Source organism: Accipiter gentilis, chromosome 14 (assembly GCF_929443795.1).
Source record: "Accipiter gentilis chromosome 14, bAccGen1.1, whole genome shotgun sequence".
Taxonomy (NCBI): domain Eukaryota; kingdom Metazoa; phylum Chordata; class Aves; order Accipitriformes; family Accipitridae; genus Astur; species Astur gentilis.
In genome coordinates this window covers 20,763,297-20,780,145 of record NC_064893.1, presented here as the reverse complement: position 1 = coordinate 20,780,145, position 16,849 = coordinate 20,763,297, and the positions used below count along the sequence as shown (strand labels likewise).

The following is a 16,849-nucleotide window of genomic DNA, read 5'->3' as shown; positions in this document are numbered from 1 at the left end:
TTAGTCACCCAGATTCAAAATGCCAAACAAATAGAAAACGAAGCTCAGCAACGACCAGGTGAAAACCCCCGTGGCACGGCAAAAGGAGTTTTATTTGTAAACGGTTTCTTGTTCCTGTAAGAGTACCATAACAGCTGCACGGCACAACAGAGTTAAAAAGCACAGAGAACAAACACGCTGATTGTACATACATTCAGGCGCTGCTGAACACGAGCTCTTGAAAATACAACTCGAGATTGGCTTTGAAGGTGTAGCTTGGCTCCCTCTCTGCAACTTGCTTCGCTCCCGGTGTTCCAGCTCCAGGGACCAGGCAAGAAAGTATCTTATCTTCTTTAAACAAGTGCAGACAGCTTTTTTTTTCCCTCCTCACCTGCACCTCTTTGTACATCTGCCTTACAGCTTTAGGGGAGGAGGGGCTGCTTTGAAATCCAAGCAATAAAAGTAGCTAAGCCTCTTTGTCCATATAGATTTCAGAGGTACAAATGCTAAAGTTGGTAGAATAGCGTTGCTCTCTACACTTAAGTTGCAGCCTTTTTGACTTTTGGATATTTTTCTGTTTATTCACTCATTTATTGCTATTCACAGGAATATTCAAGACAACAGCTGAAATGTGCCATCTGCTGGACATACGTACCCGTAAATAAGAAGAAAATACATAACCTAGACTCTGATTTGACTTGGCAGAATTCAGAGTCTGGTTGGTCACTAGAAGTACCAGGGTGCAGGTCTAAAGACCAACACCACAGGTCAGAGCTCAGAGAGGGAATCCACACACTTCTCAGATAAGCAATCCAGCAAGCACATGGACAGAATATGGCTAACAAATATTCAGGTAATGTCTCTGCAAAGCAACTTAACCTAAGATCCACTTAATATTGAAAGTAGAGTATTTCCAAAAACTAGAGTGGCACTTCAGCTGCTCAAACCAAGTTAGTAGTGGGTAAAGGATAAACAGAGCAGCAAAGAGAATAATTCAGATAGGATGGTCTAATGAGAAAAATTATATTTTTTTTCCACTTGTACAATAATATTAGCAAACATAACCCATAACATTTTGTAGTGCATTTGTCAGTTTAGTTTTCAACAGGGGCTTTGTCGCATGCCCTCAGTGATTGTTTTGCCTCTAAGTTCACTCCAAAGAAGGAACCCGTTTACAGGTCTTTTAACAGAAGCAAGATGGTTCAAGCCAGAATTAGAAGCTTATTTTACAGCACTAACACTAACGGTCTGAATTCTGTTTAACAAGTTGCACAAGAGACAAAAGTTCTTTGAAGTCATCCCAAAAGAGAAGTACAACAGGTATGCTGCAGCAAGACACCAAACTCCAGGTATCACCTTATCTCCCACTCACAAGCACAAAAAACCCCAACACTGCAGCAATATTTTCCTATAAATACTCTTACAAGTCCAGTATGTCTAGCATTTAGTTCCACATACTAGACGCGTTTACATCAGGGCTGTACCTAAAATGGGTATAGTTATTTGGAGTGCTAAGCTGCTACTTCCTGGTCTTGGTTTTAAGAAGATGCTCTTCTGAGGATATGTATATATTTTTTTATATATATATATATATATGTCTCTACACAAAGGCGAGAGGATGATCAAACTGAAGAGCTAGTCAGCTCTATATAAGTTGTTTCTCCTCACGCCAAATATAAAGTAGAAATAAAAGCCAATATTAAAAAAAAAAATTGAGTATACCTTGACATAAGCTAAATCTCCAAAGGCACTCTGACTCAGATTTTTCCAAGTTTGCATAAACTAAAGCCAGAGCATTAGCAATCCTAGAAAGCAATAATAAGTTTACTTTTCAGGTTAAACATCCAGAATGAAAATTAACCTTCACCACTAATGTGTATAAGAGGAACGTGTAAGTAGTTACAGTATAAATAAATACCTCTCTTTTTTTTTATTGCTTAAATTGCATAGTATAGAACAATGTGGAGAGTGATGTACACGTGTATTAAAAAAAGCGCTGGAAGGAAGTGGAAGAATCAGCAGGTACAAAGTGACTGCAATTTGAGACTGGAGCTTTTGTGTTCTGCATTCAGTGCAGTAATTATTTATTCAGCGAAAAGAATGAAACGTCCCGGAGGCTGCGCAGGCTGGCACTGATGTCACGCCTCTGTTTTAGATTGCATCTTCCAGTGTATTGGGTCATGTAGTTTTCAGGCACACGTCCCCTCCGGGATAGGATATCAACCATGTGGCTAAGCTTCGACCTGATAGTGGAGTAGTGGAATTGCCTCTCTTTATGTAGTTTTTGGAAATACTCTGCCCTGTGACTGGTAGAATATTCAAAAGACCGGAGAGAAGATAGTGAGCCGGTAGAGCTTGCAAGAGAGCACTGGGATGATGACGAAGACAGTGATCGCAGACTAGAACTTGTTACAGCCTTTCCAGAGAGACATGATCCTTCTTTCGACAACTTTCTGTGAAGCAGGGGTGTTTCTGTGTACTCCTCTTCCTTTGTCTGTGTCACTGCAGTCTTCAGCAAAACTGAAGTCTGAGTGCCTGTCATTCTAGCAGCAACAGAAGTCTGAGTGCCAGATTCTGCCATTACAGCATTGGTCTGCGTGGCAGCATTACATACAGTCACTGCAGGCTTCTCTTCCCACGGGCCAGTTTGAGTCGATGCACTTTTCCGTTCCACTATGGCCTCTTGATCACTGAACCACTCTTCTTCACAGTGGCAAGAATGCCCCAAGTTAAAAGGTTTTCCTCCAGGAGTATCTTCAGCCAGTTCTAGTTCTTTTAACAGTTTCTTTGGAGTACTAGACAATCTGGCGAATTCTGCTCTCAAGTTGCCTTCCACAATATCTTCTTTAGGAGACTCTATTCTGTTTGCTAGGTGATCAAATATCCCACTGTTCCTGCAGCTGGATGGCCTCTTAGGGCTGATGGGCATTGACTGGGCATAAAGAATCCTGAACTGGAGGTCAAAGTGTTCAACCACTTGACCTGACAATAGCAGCAAGTTGCTGCTGTTCAGCTTCCCATCAGACCACGTGAAACTATTGAAAACAAACCAAGATTCACAGTTAATCTCCAGAGCATTTCAACACATACAGTTACAGATAGCAAGACTCAGCTTAGAAGTGCTGTGCATAAAGAAGGTATAAAGTCGACAGACTATTCACTCACTCTTCTCCAGAAAGAGCTCGGTTTAGCTGTAGCCAAGTGCTTTGCTAGCAACAAATTGTGTAAACCAGTTTTCCAAAGCTGTTTCCAGTTTTGTGTTAGTTCCCCTTAGACTCAGCTAGTCCACTTGCCATTGGCATTCATTAATACCAGGCAACAGCAAAGTTGAATACATCCTTCTTGCAGAAACTTCCCCTTTCTATAGCTTCATCGGGCACCAGCAGACCCCAATACTTGCCTGTAGGAGCCTGTTGTCACTCTAATGCCATCAATTATCATGAACTTCTCATGGACTTTTCCAACAATTTTGGCACCTGACCTCATGTAGTACGTGTTCCCTGTGAGAGTTCGAACTCTCATCAGCTGTTTCAGAAAAAGGAAAAAGTAACATCAGATTTAAGTTAACTTCCAAAACATTTTGATTAGCAACTCTACCTAAAAGCAGCTACGGATACTATGGAAGACAGGAATGAAATGAACTTCCTTACGTTGTCTGCGTGTGAGCGTTATTAGTTACACAGTGCTAAATTTCTGTTAGATTAGGAGAGTCTGTGGAGAGAACAGCCAGTTCTAATTAATTACTGCCCACAAAGCTAGAAGTGTTTCCCCATCCAGAGAAACTCTCACTGGGGTGAACATAAGCCTGTCCAAGCTGAGCGATAACACAGTCATATCAGCTTATATTCAGAGGAATTAAGTAAATTGCCTGAGTCACATCATCCAAACCCTTTTAAAAGAAAGCAACTATGTATTAGGAAAGAAGTGAGGTGTTACCAGAGCTATACCACCCCTGAGCTTCCCATGTTTCTGTTTTCCTTAGCAAGCAGTTCCTTGAGCCAAAAAATAAAGCTACTTAGATCTTACAAAATTAAATGCTTGAAAATTCTTGCTTCCTCAGGACAGGGATCACAGTGCGTGCTCCACCCAGCACACCAGGCTGTTGCATAGCATGGCCATAGCTCCTACATACGAGTAGCATAGGGTAGTAGATGTGCCTTTTCTGCATGGTTTTCACCGAGTTTGTGAGCAGTTTCACATGTTGGATTAGAGACTGTACTGAAACCATGTGATATGGAGCCTTGGTCTTCATGAACTGAGAAACATTTCAGAAAATCCCCTTTTATACCAGTTAACAGACAAGATGCTTTAGTCTTTCAAGGGAGTCTGATATTTTATAGAAGGGTATCTTTGATATCCATAACCATAAACTGTACCACAAAAAAACAAAAACAAAAACAAACCTCACCCACGTTTAGTACTTACACTTTCCTGCTCAGGACAAACTCCCAAATTCTTGCACATTTCCAAGAAATGGGGTAGAAAGTCCTGGTCAAGAAGAATATAGACAGGGACTTTGCGGTTGTTATAGGCATCCTGAAGGTCACCGAAGATATCAATATCTGTGAAGGAATCCATCACAAGGGCAATCACCTGCAAGAGAAGTGACAACACTTGTTCAAGGGCTTTATTTTACACAAGGCCAGATCACTGCCTTCCCCAGCCATTTTCTCCTGCTGCTGTCACCAAGGCCAGATGCACGTTTTTTTGTCCTGCTGCGCAGGCCCTAGCAAGTTATAAAAGATTTCTGTATTCCTACAATGTTTCTATAAATTCATTGCCCTGGAGTGCAAAGCCTAAGCCTGAAGAGGTTTTTGATCACATCTGCTGCTGCTTTTGTACACTTTCACAGCCTGCTTTCCTTCATAACCTCCTGTAATGTGGCCTTTTGGTAACATTGGGGAAGCTATCACAGCAGAATCGGGAATCCAGCTAAGCCGTCTCCACTCCTGTCCTCCCAGCATGGTGTACCTGCTACAGATAGCTACTGCCTGCAGGAGAATTAGCTCAAATGGCCTCCTCACTGTCACAGCTGAAGATCTCACAAACCCCAACTGATTTCTGGTTGTGTGGTAGGAAGGCAATGCTGTCCCTTGTGAGACAATATGCAATAAGTTACCGAGAGATAAACTAGTTCTGTGACAACATACAAACTGAATACACTACTTCCAGACTCTTACTAGAGTTCTCAGTTATTCCGAGTTTCCATCCCACACCTTCACAAGAAATCCTTCCACTCACTCAAATCAACAGTTCCTTACAGAAGGCAAGTCCTAAAACAGGAAGATTTTCTCTCAATGGGCCAAAGACAAGACAACAGTCCTACATTTATGAACAATCTCTCCAGCTAATTCAGAGCTGCATCGTGCACCACTTCAGTGCTAGAATTCTCACCTTTCAAAACCAGGAATACACATCTGTGTGGGGGACACAAAGGCATAAAGGATTTGGCTTACTGACTTACTTTTCTATTCTCTTTCTATTAGACCAGCATCAAGGACAACAGTTATACAGCCACTGTGGGTACCTGGCACCTGCCCTTATCAGGTAGGCAAGGCTTCCACACACTGCTGCAACACACCCAAGGCCTGTATGCATGTAACACAGCTGCACCGTGTGTGGCATTGCCCATACTCAGAGGAAACATTTCCCACAAGAACAGGCTAAGCTTTGTATTCCCACGGGTGCCCTGCTCCCCAGGGGATTGGCTCCACATAGATGAGTACTTGGGTATAACACACACAGGCATGTTGGTATCTCTACATAAAGTTAGCTTATGCTTGAGCTTCTTACATGCCTCCTGTGCTTTTCTTTACCCAATCACTTGTCTAAGTGCCAAAGGAAGATAAAGAAAAGATGCTTTTGACAAGACCAGATGAGTAAGAAAATAACCCCTGAAAACAAAACAATTCACACTAAATCCCTTGGAAACACTGGTGCCTCCAAATGACTACTCAATTAACAGCACATTTGAGTTCTAATCCCCGAGTTAGCAGCTGAAAAAGGAATACACTTAAACTGAAAATAAGCAAAAGTACAGTTATGTTTGTTTAGAGGAGAGAGAGAAAACCCTTTTCTCTACACTCATCCGTTCAGGATAGCAGAGGCAAAATAGCAAGCGTCCCCTTTAGTCACTTAAGCTAACTACATTTGAGTGAACTGAGAAGAAACTATACAACATCTGAAGTTTTCCCATTCCTCACATTAACCCAAAGGACTCGGACGTGATTGAGCAATATTGCACAGCATCTGATAGTCAGTAAGTTATAGGGGGTCAAAATTTCTCTGCATTGCATGTCCACAAAAGTGATCCCTGGATCAGGCATGTACATGGCAGCAGCAGGAACAGCTTGCCTGGCTCTTGGCTCGGTAGGAGGGAAGGTGTTTGGCAGGATGCTACAAGCAAGAACGTGACAAACAAGTAGAGCTTTTTGGAGAAACAGGTGTTTTCATGGAGTTTACTCGAGTCACCAAGCTGGTCTCATCTACCCGATAAGGATGCTTTGAGAACAGAGCTTCCTCTGTCACAGTTTCTGGCCAGAAGCCCATCAGTCATGTCATCCTCAAACTCACCCTAAGCTCCTGCACTCAGAAGAGGGCAGGGACTAAGCTCAGCTGCTGATTCAGCCAGCACCTTACACACAGAACCAGGGGTTGCTTCACCTGGCCACCTGAAGAGGAAGCTATACATTTAAATTTCAGCTAAGCCAATTGAATGGCTGCTAACGAGAAGGGTGGTTCCATCGTGGGGATTACAGTTGGATGCTATAAACTCAGGTAACATAATGAGTTACAGAGAACAGTTAGAAGTTACCACACTGCATGATTTTTAAGCCATACTCTGCATCAGATCAAAACCATCCACTCCTGTAGGTGGGAAGTCCTGCTAAGAGCAGGTCTGCACATTACTTCAGGGCAATTAACAAGACAAAGAAGGGAGATGTAATCATAGGGCTATCTCTGTAGACAACCGTCTTTTACAATAAAGAGGCCTTTTATCCTTTCAGGGACAGTAGGAGGTTTCTGCAAGGGAATCTGGCTTGCGGAGCACATCAGTAAGGAACCTGGAATAGGAAGCCTTCTGCTTTGAGCAAGAGCGAGATCAGCTCGAAACCAGCGGGTGGTTTGGCCATGAGCAGCAGCAGCAGTTCCGCACGCAGTACTGGGGGACGGGGAGCTCTTGGCCCCCCACCGCTGGAGCAACGTAACCGGGAAAGTGAGGTTTCACGGGTGTAGCGCACAGATGCCCGCTGTCAGGATGAGTACCGCTCGTTGTGCGTTTACGAGCTTGCCCTCCTAAGGAGGCTTTCTTTGCTCGACGGGGCTTTTAAAGCCGCTCGCCCTTGCTTAGCGTCACACGAAGGAGATGCTCACCGACACCGTTGCTGATTTTTGTCCCTGTTCGCAGACCCGCTGGAGAAGGGCCCCGGGGCAGGGCGCTTTCGGGGGGCGCTGCCGGCAGAGCCCGCACCCCCGGCACCGCACCCCCGGCCCCGGGCGCTGCCCGCCGGCGGCGGCGGCGTCGTCGTCGTCGCGCACTCACCTGGCGGGCGGAGCGGATCTGCCGCCGCACCGCCTCCTTGCAGCCGTAGATGCTCTCCCCGCAGCCGGGCTGGAAGTGAGCCTCCACCCGCGTGAGCCCGCGGAAGGCGCCGCTGGCGAAGCCCGGCCAGCCCAGCTCCAGCGCCGGCGGCTCCAGGTCCGAGCGCTCGGGGAAGTAGGTGAGCGAGGAGGCGTCGAGGGAGGCGCCGGGCGAGGGCTCGCCCGCCGGCTCCGGGGCCGCGGCGGGCGGCAGGGCGCCCCGCGCGATGGCCTGCACCTCGGGCTCCGAGAGGAAGGGCGGCAGCTGCTCCCGCCGCAGGAAGGCCCGCAGCGCCTCGGGGCCGCCCGCCACCAGCTCCTCCAGCGCCAGCCGCTGCGCCTCGCTGTACGGCCCGGGCGGCCGCGGCGGCCAGCGCCCGGCGCCCTCCTCCAGGCACTGCGACGGGTTGGCCATGGCGCGGCCCGGCCGGCGCTCCGCGGCGCCTTTATAGCGGCTTTGAATCCAAACAGGGCCGCGCCGCCGCCGCCAGTGGGGGAGCCGCGCTCCGCCCCGCGCCCCGGTTGGCTGCGGCGAAGGCGGCCCGGCCCCGCCGCTCCGCCCGGCCCCGCTTCAGCCGGGGCGGGCCGAGGGGAAGGAGCGGGGCTGGCCCAGCCGTTCTCCGCAGCCTTGGCGCCAGGGGGCCGCCCGGCCGCGTTAGTGCCCGGCCCCGGAGGCCGCGGGCCCCCGCACCCCCCCCCCCCCTCCGCAGGCCGCGGAGGTCCCCTTGGCTGAGGCGGCCGTTCCACGCAGCCCGGCCTTCACGCACGAACCCCCTCCTGGCGGCTTCAAGGCCTGGCACGGACCTGCCCCACGGCCGGCCGCGCCGGAGACCTTGGCCCTCGCTGCAGCACGGCCCTGTTCCTCTCATCCGCCATGGTCCCGCTGTCCCGTCAGGCGGGGCTGGGAGGCTGCGGGTGCTTTCGGCTTCGCCCGGATCAACCTCCCCCGCCCGACAAGGACCCTCTTAACGAAGCGCCTTAACAAAGGCCGGGCCTAGTGCCTCGGACAGGACGAAATCCAGGAAAGGCAGTTACAGTTCTGGCCTTCCTGCTTGTCCCCATCGCGAATTGCTGCTACCTGCTGAAAAAAACCCCAAAAGTTACACCTACCCGCTGCCTAGATTCACTCTGCTAGACAATCCCTGGCTGTTCGTACAGCTGAGAGAGAGGCAGAGGCATCCAGGCAGAGCCCCAAAATGTAAACCAATTAAATAAAACTCAGTGGCATTTTTGTATTATTAAAAGAAATTTAATGTAATTTTTAAATTAAAAAATTCAATCTCTCTATTAAAGACACTGAGTCAGGTGCTAATACTGTCAGACATACCCTTTTGGCATGAGTTTTACATACAATTTAAGATTTTATGCATTGCTTCAACATGTTAAGAAACCATCTTTTCATACTTACAGTAGCAATAAAGTCAATTCCGTACAATATCAAATATCCTTTTTTTAAAAAAAGTTTTAAATATATTAGACTCTGATTGCCAAAATGCCATTTTATACACAAAGCTGCTAATACAATATACAGTTCTTAGATTATTTTTTCACATAAAATACATTTCATCAAGTTTTATTTGTACATCATTTACTACTGATCGATGGAATTACAAGTTATTGCAGAAGGCTTGCCATCATTTGTTAATATCCTGTACATGCAGCAGTCACACCGAGCTGTACCAGGGTTACCGACACTCCTGGAGTCCATTCTCACACTGCAATCTATAGGCTGAAGACGTAGAGGTGGCAATACTAAGGCTGCATCTGCACTGTTTAAAAACCCGTATCTCCCCTCCAGCTGCGGGTGGAGGTAATTGCATTGTAGGTGTAGGTTTGGGAACGGGTCTCTTGAGCAGAGTCTCCTCTACTACAGCTTCTGCAGTTGAAATATAGCAAAATATTCAAGGTCGTAATTGTGCCATGGCAGATGTTGCCTGAAGAACCCAGCAGTACGCAAATTGTGGGGCAGAACCGAGAAGTCCATTACCAGTTTGGCCAACACAAAACCAGCAGAATAAAGCTGAAGAACAACCAGGGACAAGAAATTCTGTTGTACAGCCACAGGCAAAACAAAACAAAAAAATGTAAATATTAGCTGTGTTCTGTAGTAAGAGGCTAGACTTTGCTGCTCCAAGCGTGTTCTGGATTCTGCCTGTAAAGAACTGCTATAACAAAGGAGGTCAACATGATTTGTTAAATTAGAATGAAGACCCTGTGCATTTCCTTTCTGTGTATTTAGGAAGAAAGAACTGGTGATAGTGAGAGAAACTGAAAAAGCAAATAAAAACTTCAAAATCTGGTATGCTCTGAACTGTTATCCCCTTGCAAAATAGTCTCCAAGGTAAAGAACAGCACTAAATAGTCACCACAAACCTTCCAGAGACTAGTTACCAAGTTACCTTTAGCAAGTACGATAAGGCACAGAAATATCCAGACTTAGGGAGAACACCTTCCAGCAGATGGACAACAGTTCATCTATGGCTCACTGGAGACCAGTGCTATTGCTTTCTCGGTTAAGATGCTCCAGTTTCATGGTATTGCTGATTCAGTTTCAGCAGAGAAGATTTGGGTAAACAGAGCTCCAAGATTAAAGCAAAAGGACACTAAACAGAAGTTGTAATGCCATTTGGTAGCTTGTAAGTGCTTTCAACCCTACAAAATAAGACCCTGCTCAATAAACTAGAGAATTCCCTGCTTCCACTGAGTAGTGCACTGATTCATTATTGCTATTGCCTTGCCATGCTCTTCTTCCCTGCCAGGAGTTCCTCATCCTCATGGTTCCTGAATCACACCTGCAAGCTGGTACAGAATCACATCAGCTAGAGTCAGTTCTTCCCAAGTTGGGAGGGTTTTAAGATTCTGGAGAACCACAGAAGTGAGATTAAGTGGGCTAAAATCACACCACTTGGTATGTGAAACACAGATCCAGGTCTGACATCAAACAGATCCCAGCAATGGTACTTAAGCCCTTATCTAACATTTCAGTGCTGGGACTTTCTTGGTTGAGCTCAGTAAAGCAGAGACACTATTCTGAGAGACAGTTTTTCCATCTAAAAAAAAGTCTACATGGAAAGTAAAGCTGCTCTCATCAACCACTTAGTTTGCTAGAAACAGTACAACTTCAGCATACAGGAAGATTTTGCAAGCAGAATGGTTATTCTCATGTGCAGTTCTGCCTACAATAGACCCATCAATACATCCACGTTCTCAAATTTTCGCGTAGTCTGTATGAATAACTACCACCTTTGGCTTACTGCTAACAGAAGTGGGACTCTAATCTGACCTTGAATCTGTACTTAGATGTTTACTGAGCCTAAAACCAAAAGAGTATACCATAAAAACCCCCAAATCTTCCTCTAGTAAGCCAAGTGCTAGATATGCCAGTCACAACATGATTTCTAGTTTCTACAGCTTTTTCGCAATTTTAAGATCCAATGAAATAGCCAAGTGCCTTCTGCTATGTACCTCAGAGCTTTCCACTGGGATGGCCTTTAAAACACATAGATATAGAAAGCCACTATTGTTGTAACACTGCTAAATTTTATAATAAAAAGCCCTATTCCTAGAGGTAGGCTTCTACAATGCACATGTAACAGTATCTATGTGTTTGTTATTCCCCCAAAAGCCTGTTTGTCTCTACAAAACAGTTTACCAGAAGCAGGTTAAATATCCACTTTACAGAATTGGTCATCCCAGACCTAAAACCAACAGCTCTGCATGCAGCATGAACTGCCAGCTCCTTCCCTGAGTATATTCACCAGTGCGCCACAGGCACTGACCATTATATCCCAAATGTCACCAACGCATGAGCATGAATCAATTCTAGGTCACTCTTCAATAGCCTTCGCAAGTCCCACTCTGATGCTACTTCATCCCAAAGCCAGTGGTAGATAAATACTTGGCATGGCTGTGAAACATGGCCTGGAAGATTTATTGATTACTGACTCTCTTGTCTGAATAAGAATTGATTACATTTGATCAGATGCCACAGTGAGCATGTTAGCTTACAGTGATAAAGCCAGAAGAGCTGTATTACAGCCAATTTTACAATTACAATACAAAGTCCAATTAGGGGGATGTTTTGTAATCTAGAATCTGTAATATTTTTTGCCTGATAGCAAATCAATTCTTGGTTTGCTCAACATCACAGCTAGAGTGATGTGTTCCTGGAGTTTCACATATAAACAGAGTGAAATACCAATGGACTAAAAGCTGTTTGTCCAAAATGGACTGGCTTCCTACAGTTTTAATGTATTAACAACTCTCAGTGAAAGCACCCCTCAACTACTTAACACTATTGCATTCAGCGGTCTCCTTTTCATTTGCTTGGTGTTAGGTAGGACTCAATACACTTGATAACACAAAATTGCTCTGTGAAGGAAAAGGGCCCAACTCCTTCCATGGGAGGGAAGGCATCAGCTGGGCCCGAATTTTGCACCACTTACAACCTAGTGGAGAGCGGCACCAAAATTTGTTACACTGAGTCCAGAACTTTTGTTAGGATGGATGTGGAGAGACAACCCTCACCACCATGGGAGAGGAGAGGCATCTGAAAGAGCATCTCCCCCCGCTCAGTAATACCCAGGCTACACTTGGTGTTATCCCAGAAGAATTTTCTCGAGGTAATCAGAAGACCCACTGTTAACCACACACAGATGCCGTGAAGTCTGTCCGGTTACCAAATCATATTCTTTCTACTACAGAATGACTTCTAAAATTCCTTGAGCTTAAGTCAAGCATGAGAACTATTTTCCAGTCTTATATTTAGCATATGCATTTCAATAATGGAGGAAGCTCAACTTCTCTGAAATGTTTCAAAACATACAAAGAAATCCCCTACCTTTAACTGAACTGAGGTTTTAAAAAAATATCAGATCAACTGCTACCATTTTCTAATTTGTTCCTAAAACTGGTGAGGGAAGAGAATTGTATCTTCAGAGTTCAAAAGAGTAAATTGCCAGCCTGGTAATAACCTCACAGGTCCAAAAGAGTTTCCTGCACAGCGTGGTTGTGGTGGTGACACACAGCCACCTCTGCTGCCTCGAGGAGCCGAGAACGAGGAGCCCAGAGCCCTCTATCATAATACCTCCAGCCCCAGCGATGAGCTAGATTTGATGGGGAGCAGAGGGTAGCACTTAACAGTGAGTTTCAGCCTCAGTCAACTTTTTATAGCCTAGAAAAAAGGAAAGGCTGTCAGGATTCCCACAGGGGGAGCGTACGTGTGAAGTGTAACATTGATGTCTAACAGCCGCCAGCTAAAAGGAAGAGGGATGGAAGCTGCATTTACTGTTGCTTGGCTGAAGCACAACGACGTGAGCTGGATTTAATCCATTGATGACTTACGGAGACCCAAACAGGTTTATGTTTTCAGAGTTTGGAATTTAAACTGCCCAAGAAGACACATATTCATGCAGGCAAATAGTTATGTTTGCAATAGCCCCTCTGTGCAGAAAAAGGGTTGAAGATTTACAGTGACTTCTGTAGATAAAACTTGTTAACTCAACTGTGGCTAGTTCCTCAGAGCTCTCCCCCATGGGGCATGCACCTTTCACCTTCCCCAGGTATGCAGAGCCTTAACTTGCTAAAAAGCCAGTGCCAAACCCCCAGGTTATACCATGCTAGTGTTTCTCAGGTAGTCTGTCAGAGCTAACATGAACTACACTAAAACACTGGTGTTGGTGTGCCAGCCACTCTACAGCAGAGAGGCTTTGCTAAATACTGCATGGCACTAGGTGACTCCCTTATACATAGAGGCATTTAAGTCTTCTTCTGACAGCTACTAACCACTGCTGATGTTTTCAGCATGGGAGCTGGAAAACAGACAAAGAAAATCTCCTGCCCTGCTGCAATGTTCAACTACAAAAGCAATGATTTAACAGTTATTTATCAGCCAAAAACTTCAGGTTAACACAAGTGTCGTAACATCTAGGGAGATTAGAAACACTTTCATGGCATTTCTAGATTAGTGTTAGCGAGCCTTTCCTCCTCAGCCCTCCCGAGCCCTGTGGTTCTGGAAATCCAGAAAAAATCAGAATGCAAAGCATACTGCCCATAGTATCTGTGTTGAGCCTACAGAGTAAACAAACAGAATCAATAGGAAAGTGAGATCAGCAAAAGTCTTTTCAGTTTTAACAAATTAAGAGTTTAAATAGTACAAATAAGTTTTTTAAATTACTTATCCCAATATAGACCTTTGTCAGTATTTTATTGCAGTAAAATCCTATTGCCAGGGCCCCTTATTACATCAGTTTTAAAGCCTATTGAGTGAAGCCTGTTCCAGGAAAAGTTCTGCTTCAAACCTAATGGCAGTCTGCAGTGATGAGTTTACATGAGCAGAATAGGACCCAACCAGTGGACAGTTTTTGATGGTGAGCTGTCACTGCAAGGAGATAACACCTTGCAAACTTCCTAAAGCAAGTGCAGCATCTATGCTTGCTTGTTGCTCAGGCCCTGTAAATGCTGGATCCGGCTGTATGGAAAACAGCTCTGTCCACTCTTGCAAACCCTGTGTGGGGGTTGATCTCCCCTCCAGGATATATGCATCACTCAAGAGTGAAAATTCAGGTCTGAACTGTCACCTTCCAGAAGCTTGGTGACTTACAGCAAGAGGCTCAGATGCAAAGATTTTAATTCAGATCCTTTCTTTGTTCCAAGGCATCTCATGACTTCCCAAGTACAGGGAGGCAGTGCACCATTCCTTCTTCCCCAGGGAGCAAGACTAGGGTGACTCTTTTTACACCATATTGATGCACACCCCTTCCTCTCCTAAAAGCCTTGCTCCACCTGTATTACTCATTCAACTGCAATGGAAGCAATTGGCAGGGTAAAGTACAATTCAAGATGAACGAGGCCACCACAGTCAGGATGTCCATAACCAAACTCTCCCTTTGGAATGCAAACAACCTGGCCGCTGCAATAGATCCAACCAGCCCACCTACGACTTTTTTTCCTCTGGGGTGAGAAACAGATGAGACTAGGAAATTCTGCAGCACCCATGCACCTTCTCTTCCATTTCCTCCATGGGAGCTTTGAATTTCAAGAGGGGTGGATCACCACTGGACACTGTGTAATACACTGAGGTCCCATTGGAGCTGTAGGGAGAAGTCCTGGATCCGATTAGATGCGACTTGGCCTCACCCCCATTCTCAGCAACTCCTCCCACCCCACTGCCGAAGTGGGTGCTGAGGAAAGGGTGATTGAGGAGTTTGGCTGCAGCCCGCTGCCGCTTAAGTTCGGAGAGCGTTTGATGGTTGTGCTCCTTGTAGGTACCCCAGAACTGCTGTGTGTCAGGGAGCCCAGGGTTGCCATAGGGCAGCATGTGGCCTGGGTTACTGTCAGGGTCAGCGTGCATACTCCAGATGTCCCCGTTGGAAAAGGTGTACTGGTAAGTGCTGGCAGATGCCATGAGTCCATTCTGGAGGGGGATTTCAGAGTCACACTGGGTGCTTTTGTTTGCTAACTCCGGAAGGAGGGAAGAGTTCTCCAGCACCGAATTCTGTAACAAGAAGACATGAAAGAAGAGCATCTTCCCCCATCCCTCATAACACGGTTCATCCCTGTGACAACTTCCTAAGCCTGCTCACACTTCGCCTTTCCGCTAGAGAGGTACTACAGCACAAACATTGAATTCACCCACTAACAGGACCCTATAATGCTGTGAGCCCCAACCAGGAGCTGGTTGCCAGCGAGGGACATGGGAAACAAATAACTGCAAAGCAAGATTACAATTCTTTTGTGAGTACCAGTTTGCTAGCAGTAAAGAGAAATGTACATGCTATTTTTTTCTGAACTTCCTGGTTCACTAGGGCATTATCTCAAAACTATTTATGCAGCTGTAAATCCAAAACAGTCCTTCCCCTTGAGTGGGATATCCCAGTTTCTGCCAAATGAGAATTGGGTCTTTTGCTTACATCTGATGGAGGAGGTTTACAAATTTTTCAGCCGCCTTCCATCCCAGGGCACCCATTGCTATTGAACCTGCGCTACCAGCCCTCCTCGGTGACTCCCATAATAGAGAAGAGATTCCTTACAGGGTCTGTATTCTCCTGGTCAGACCGAGTCTCCCCAATTTCTCCAATGAGACCCGAGTTTCTTCCTTCTTCTGCTGCCCCCAGTTGCTGCCAGACAATGGCCTCTTTCTCGCACTCCTTCCTGTAAAGGTTTGTTCGGTCCGAAAGGCTGGCCCTCCTCACCACCTTCCTGTTAGACAGGGAGAAGGGGCATCGAAGCTGTGAGCAGGACACGGCATTTCCTCGTACCCTGTAGCTCTTTACACCTCCTCCTCGTGCTTCACAGCCTCTCCCCGCTGGAATGGAACGCGAATTTTGCTTCCTGGCACCCACGCAAAGCAAAGGCACTAGTGTGGCTATTAAAGGTGGGAGTAATTTTAAGGACTCTAAAAGTAGTACTGCAAATCTGTGTTAGATCTCATACAGCGCACCTAATGGAACTACTCTGCAACCAGTGGAGTAAATATAGAGGGAAACAGCCCACAGGCTGTTTAGGAAGTTTTGTGGTCTGCAGGACTGCTTTGGTGTCTAGTAAACATCTCATAAAGACCTATGCAAACTGTGTCTGAGCACAGTATCTTGGCCAAGAGACATATTATTGAGAAGCTCAGGTTAATCCACTTGAAGCACTGATTTTCTGACACCAGTATCAGTGGTCTAACAGGGCAAATTCTTACCACTTTGTCCTCTGCTCGGAGAAGTTCTTAAACCACAACAGCGCAAAGCCACTTTCCCCCCAAGAAACAACACCTCTTTCTAGCAAAAGAACCACTCTTCAAAGGAGCTCTGCTTTCAGCAACCAAAAGTCAGCTTCTGCCTTTCAGAGTTTGTTTGGAAAGGACAGACGGGTTGCTCTCCTATGCCGACTGCAGAGTGCTCTGCAACCACATCTGGGTGGCCAAGCCTAGGCACCGGGTGACCTGCAGGGAACAACACGCTTACCCCCGGCTGCCAGTGCTGGAGGTCCTTCGACTTAGGGAGGATTTATGCCTCATCTGAGACTTCATGATCACATCGTGTTTGTGTTTCAACTCCAGAAGCAATACTTTGAATTCCTCCTCTTCACACAGATCTATGGCACACACAAACCAAGCCATTAATCAGACAGTTCAAATGTGGTACCATTAACACCATGTTACTAACTATGCCTTCCTAGTATATACAACCACAAAAGCTAGGAGGAAGAGAAAGGAAATTTAAACAAAAGATGCTAGGCACATTAATCTCTAAACAAATTAGAGGAGACAGAATGGTTTGGACACCTAAACAGGAGCAGAAAA

General features: G+C 45.9%; 2 protein-coding genes across 2 annotated transcripts in view; both read right to left on the bottom strand.

Annotated features, from left to right (window-relative positions):
- Nucleotides 1–63: 63 nt before the first annotated feature.
- LOC126045425 (protein FAM83D-like) lies at nt 64–7,975 on the bottom strand. Its single transcript, XM_049816566.1, has 4 exons — nt 7,523–7,975; nt 4,405–4,572; nt 3,380–3,504; nt 64–3,014 (listed from the first exon to the last, which is right to left on the bottom strand). The coding sequence occupies exons 1-4, from the start codon at nt 7,973–7,975 to the stop codon at nt 2,060–2,062; spliced, it is 1,701 nt and encodes a 566-aa protein (XP_049672523.1). The 3' UTR covers nt 64–2,059.
- Nucleotides 7,976–10,085: 2,110 nt separating this feature from the next.
- PPP1R16B (protein phosphatase 1 regulatory subunit 16B) overlaps nt 10,086–16,849 on the bottom strand; it is a 64,939-nt gene continuing 58,175 nt past the window's right edge. The window contains exons 9-11 of the mRNA XM_049816986.1: nt 16,512–16,641; nt 15,591–15,759; nt 10,086–15,055 (exon numbers count right to left, since the gene is read on the bottom strand). Of these exons, the coding sequence (XP_049672943.1) occupies nt 14,534–15,055; nt 15,591–15,759; nt 16,512–16,641 (821 nt within the window). The 3' untranslated portion in view covers nt 10,086–14,533. The remainder of the gene's footprint in view (nt 15,056–15,590; nt 15,760–16,511; nt 16,642–16,849) is intronic.

Coding starts and splice junctions, on each gene's coding strand:
- LOC126045425 (XM_049816566.1), bottom strand. CDS start 7,975: ATGGCCAACCCGTCGCAGTGCCTGGAGGAGGGCGCCGGGCGCTGGCCG. Junction 4,573..7,522: donor AGATCCGCTCCGCCCGCCAG/GTGAGTGCGCGA, acceptor CTTCTCTTGCAG/GTGATTGCCCTTGTGATGGA. Junction 3,505..4,404: donor TTTGTCCTGAGCAGGAAAGT/GTAAGTACTAAA, acceptor TTTCTGAAACAG/CTGATGAGAGTTCGAACTCT.